Source organism: Mandrillus leucophaeus, unplaced genomic scaffold (assembly GCF_000951045.1).
Source record: "Mandrillus leucophaeus isolate KB7577 unplaced genomic scaffold, Mleu.le_1.0 Scaffold86, whole genome shotgun sequence".
In the NCBI taxonomy this organism is placed as follows: domain Eukaryota; kingdom Metazoa; phylum Chordata; class Mammalia; order Primates; family Cercopithecidae; genus Mandrillus; species Mandrillus leucophaeus.
In genome coordinates this window covers 4,635,123-4,638,804 of record NW_012109363.1, presented here as the reverse complement: position 1 = coordinate 4,638,804, position 3,682 = coordinate 4,635,123, and the positions used below count along the sequence as shown (strand labels likewise).

The 3,682-nt window shown below is 43.5% G+C and overlaps 1 protein-coding gene across 1 annotated transcript in view; it reads right to left on the bottom strand.

Annotated features, from left to right (window-relative positions):
* DOCK5 (dedicator of cytokinesis 5) overlaps positions 1 to 3,682 on the bottom strand; it is a 175,423-nt gene that overhangs the window by 93,705 nt on the left and 78,036 nt on the right. Inside the window, exon 13 of the mRNA XM_011968854.1 lies at positions 1,234 to 1,358. Coding sequence (XP_011824244.1) covers positions 1,234 to 1,358 — 125 coding nt within the window. The remainder of the gene's footprint in view (positions 1 to 1,233; positions 1,359 to 3,682) is intronic.

Sequence of the window (3,682 nt, the reverse complement as noted above, 5' to 3'; positions counted from 1 at the left end):
AGGCTGCACATGGTGGCTCATGCCTGTAATTCCAGCACTTTGGGAGGCTGAAGTGAGCAGATCACGAGGTCAGGAGTTTGAACCCAGCCTGGCTAACATAGTGAAACCCCGTCTCTACTAAAAATACAAAAAAATTAGTTGAGTGTGGTGGCGGGTACCTGTAATCTCAGCTACTTGGGAGGCTGAGGCAGGAGAATTGGTTGAACCTGGGAGGCAGAGGTTGCAGCAAGCACAGATTCTGCCACTGCACTCCAGCCTGGGCGACAGTGTGAGCGTCCATCAAAAAAAAAAAAAAGAAAAGAAAAAGAAAGAAAAGCTGCCAGAGCTGGAGGAACTCTGGACTTGAATTCAGGATACTTGGATACCCTCCCAGCTCTGCCACTAATGCCTGTGTTTCTAGAGAAAATAACTCTTCCTTTTAAAGTTTCTAACAGTTTCCTGTTCATTAAAACTAAAAAGCAGGCTGGGCACGGTGGCTCACGCCTGTAATCTCAACACTTTGGGAGGCTGAGGTGGGCAGATCACAAGGTCAGGAGATCGAGACTATCCTGGCTAACACGGTGAAACCCTCTCTCCTAAAAATACAAAAAAATTAGCCGGGCATGGTGGCGGGCGCCTGTAGTCCCAGCTACTCAGGAAGCTGAGGCAGGAGAATGGCGTGAACCCGGGAGGCGGAGTTTGCAGTGAGCCGAGATCGCGCCACTGCACTCCAGCCTGGGCAACAGAGCGGGACTCTGTCTCAAAACAAAACAAAACAAACAAACAAAAAACACTAAAGAGCAGTGGTAGCAGATGCCTACCCAACGGATCTTCCAGTTTCAGTCTCTGATGAGCGCATGTTCTTTGGTTCGGCTCACCCAGGGAAGGAAACGTGCTTTCTGATGCTATTCGAGCAACCAGGCCACTTAGCTGAAGCCTCAGAGTAACTGATCAAGCTTGAAAGTGGCAAAATAAGTTGAAAATGATAAATAACCTCTGCATTGGAAGCTTACACATAAAATCACTAGGGGCTGGAGCTATTTCTTAGCACAGGAGAAATATAAAAATAAGAGTCTAGATAGCTTCCTTAGTGAAACTGCTCATTGCTAATCATAAATTTAAAAGTCTTTATATTTCTTTTCTCAGGAAAACCCAAACCTATCCTGATGCAAAGAATTAAAATACAGCCAAAAGTCTATGGTGATTGTAAAGATGGATGTGATGGCAGCAGGATTTCTGGGCCACACCGCGCACCTCCAAGAGCTTGCCTTCCTCATCGTGCACAGACATCGTCACCTCCACATTCTTTGGCGTCTTCTTCTTCCCTTTGTCAAACTCGCCATGGATCAGGGTGACATAAATGTCATTCCGAACATCTCCTGCAATAGGACAAGCATGCTGTGAGTGTTGCTGAGAGAAGTCATTCTAAGTTTCACAATGTCATATGACACAAAAGATAAAGACGATTTGAAATGTTCTGGTTTTATACTGAAGTCCTCATCTGACAAGAGGCTTTCATATGCATTTGCTGTCTTCAGCTTATCTCATTTTACCTTTCCATGCATACCAAGATGTCTTTGCACTGTGGTTTTATAGAAAATTAAGTAGTAATTCTTTCTCTATTAAAAATTTCTGTCTAATAATAAACACATATTATATATTATTAGGTTACAGTGGCAGATCGTTTTTCAATAGTGCCTTGGAGAGTGTGATATTTTGAATACATCTGATAATAATGAAGGCAACTGTCTATTGAGTGCTTATTATATGCTGTGCCAGGCACTGGTCAAAATGTCTTATATGTATTAATGTAATCAATTACAGACTGACTTGTTCATCTATAGAACAACCTGATGAGATAGACACTCCTTCTGAAAGCCTATAGAGTATGTTTTCTTTTCTTTTTTGATACATGATCTTGCTCTGTTGCCCAGGCTGGAGTGCGGTGGTGCCATCTTGGCTCACTGCAACATTGGCCTGTTGGGCGGGCTCAAGTAATCCTCTCACCTGAGCCTCCCAAGTAGCTGGGATTACAGGCACACACCACCACGCCTGGCTAATGTTTTGTATTTTTTGTAGAGAAGGGGTCTCACTACGTTGCCCAGACTGGTCTCGAACTCCTGGACTCAAGCAATCTGCCCACCTCAACCTCCCAAACTGCTGGGATTACAGGTGTGAGCCACCATGCCCAGCCTAGAGTACTTTACATTTCTTTAAATCAGTTTACTTGATTTTATCAATGAAAGAATGCTTTCTGCTGGTTTTTTCTTCATTACCCAACAAAAAAAATTTAATTAATAAATGTGTGGCCCACATATTGAAGAAAAATATTAAATGTTACTGAAGTACATAAAGGAAACTTGGAATAAATGTAAAGTATATTAAACTCCTAGATGAAAAAAGTATTGAAAAACTGATTCCAACACCTGCACTATATTAAACTGCCTCCCAATGTAAAAAACAAAACCTTGTAACACTATAAGAAAACAGGAGTGCATATTTAGAGCAGTGATCATTTTGATCATTTCCCCAACTGGAAAAAAATAAGATACTGCTTACACTTGCTGAGGATGAAGCAAAAGGGGCTTATTCACACAGCACAGTTTGAAATCTTACTTGACACACTCTTTGTCAATGGAGAAACTGAAAATGTGTCAAAAGTCTCAATACGGCAATTCCACTGGTAATATCTGTGTCAAAGTATTAAAAATGTGGGCAATAATTTATCTGTAAGGATATTCACTGTGGTGTTTATAAAAGTGGAAACGTGGAAACAGTCTCAATTTCCAAGCACAGGGAACTAGTGGAGTAAATTATGGTATAATCACATGATGGCGGTAATATTCATTTTAAAAAGTGCTTGAGCTCCTACTCTGCAGCAGGCAGGCATGTGCTAGGTGTCTGGGTGGCGATGGTGAGCCACTCATCGTCCTTGCCCCAACTCAGGTTACAGTCTAGTGCAGGAGAGAAGCACCAGTCAAATAATCTGCACAAGTAAACCCACCATTACCAGCGGAGGAACACGCCAGGCTCTGTGAATGCACAATACCTGGTCCTGACCTCGTCTGCGGGGTATGCGAATCTTTCCCTTCAGGTGTTAGCACGGTCAGGGAGAGTGGCCTGTGCAAAGGCCCAGAGGTAGGAGACAACCTGACTGACATTCTCACAGTGAGGGGGTGTTCTGGTGTGAGATGAGGTTGTAGAGACAGAAATAAGCCAGATCCCCCTGAGGCCGGTGGGCAAATTAAGAATTTTTATACTTACCCTCCACATAAACGAAAGTCAGTACGATGTTTTCCGTGAGAGAGGAGTGGGGTGAGATCAGGTGTGCTTATGAAACAGAACATTTGGATGCAGTACGAAGAAGAGAAAATGAGCAAAGAGAGAGTGGAAACATGAAAACCAGGTAGGAAGTTATGGCAGTCATCCAGGGAAGAGACCATCGTAGCTCCAACTCAAGCGGTGGCAATGGAGATGGAGAGAAGGCAAAGAGTGATTTGAGAGTCCTTTCAAAGGTAACGCTGACAGGTCTTATCTAATTTATGTGAGTTGTAAAAGAAAGGGAGGTATCAAGGGTAACTTTCTGGCTTCTTGCTTGTGCAGTGGATGGATAGGTGGGTGGGTGGGTGGATGGATGGATGGATGGATGGATGGATGGATGGATGGATGGATGGACAGGTGGCTGGGCGGATGGATGGATGGA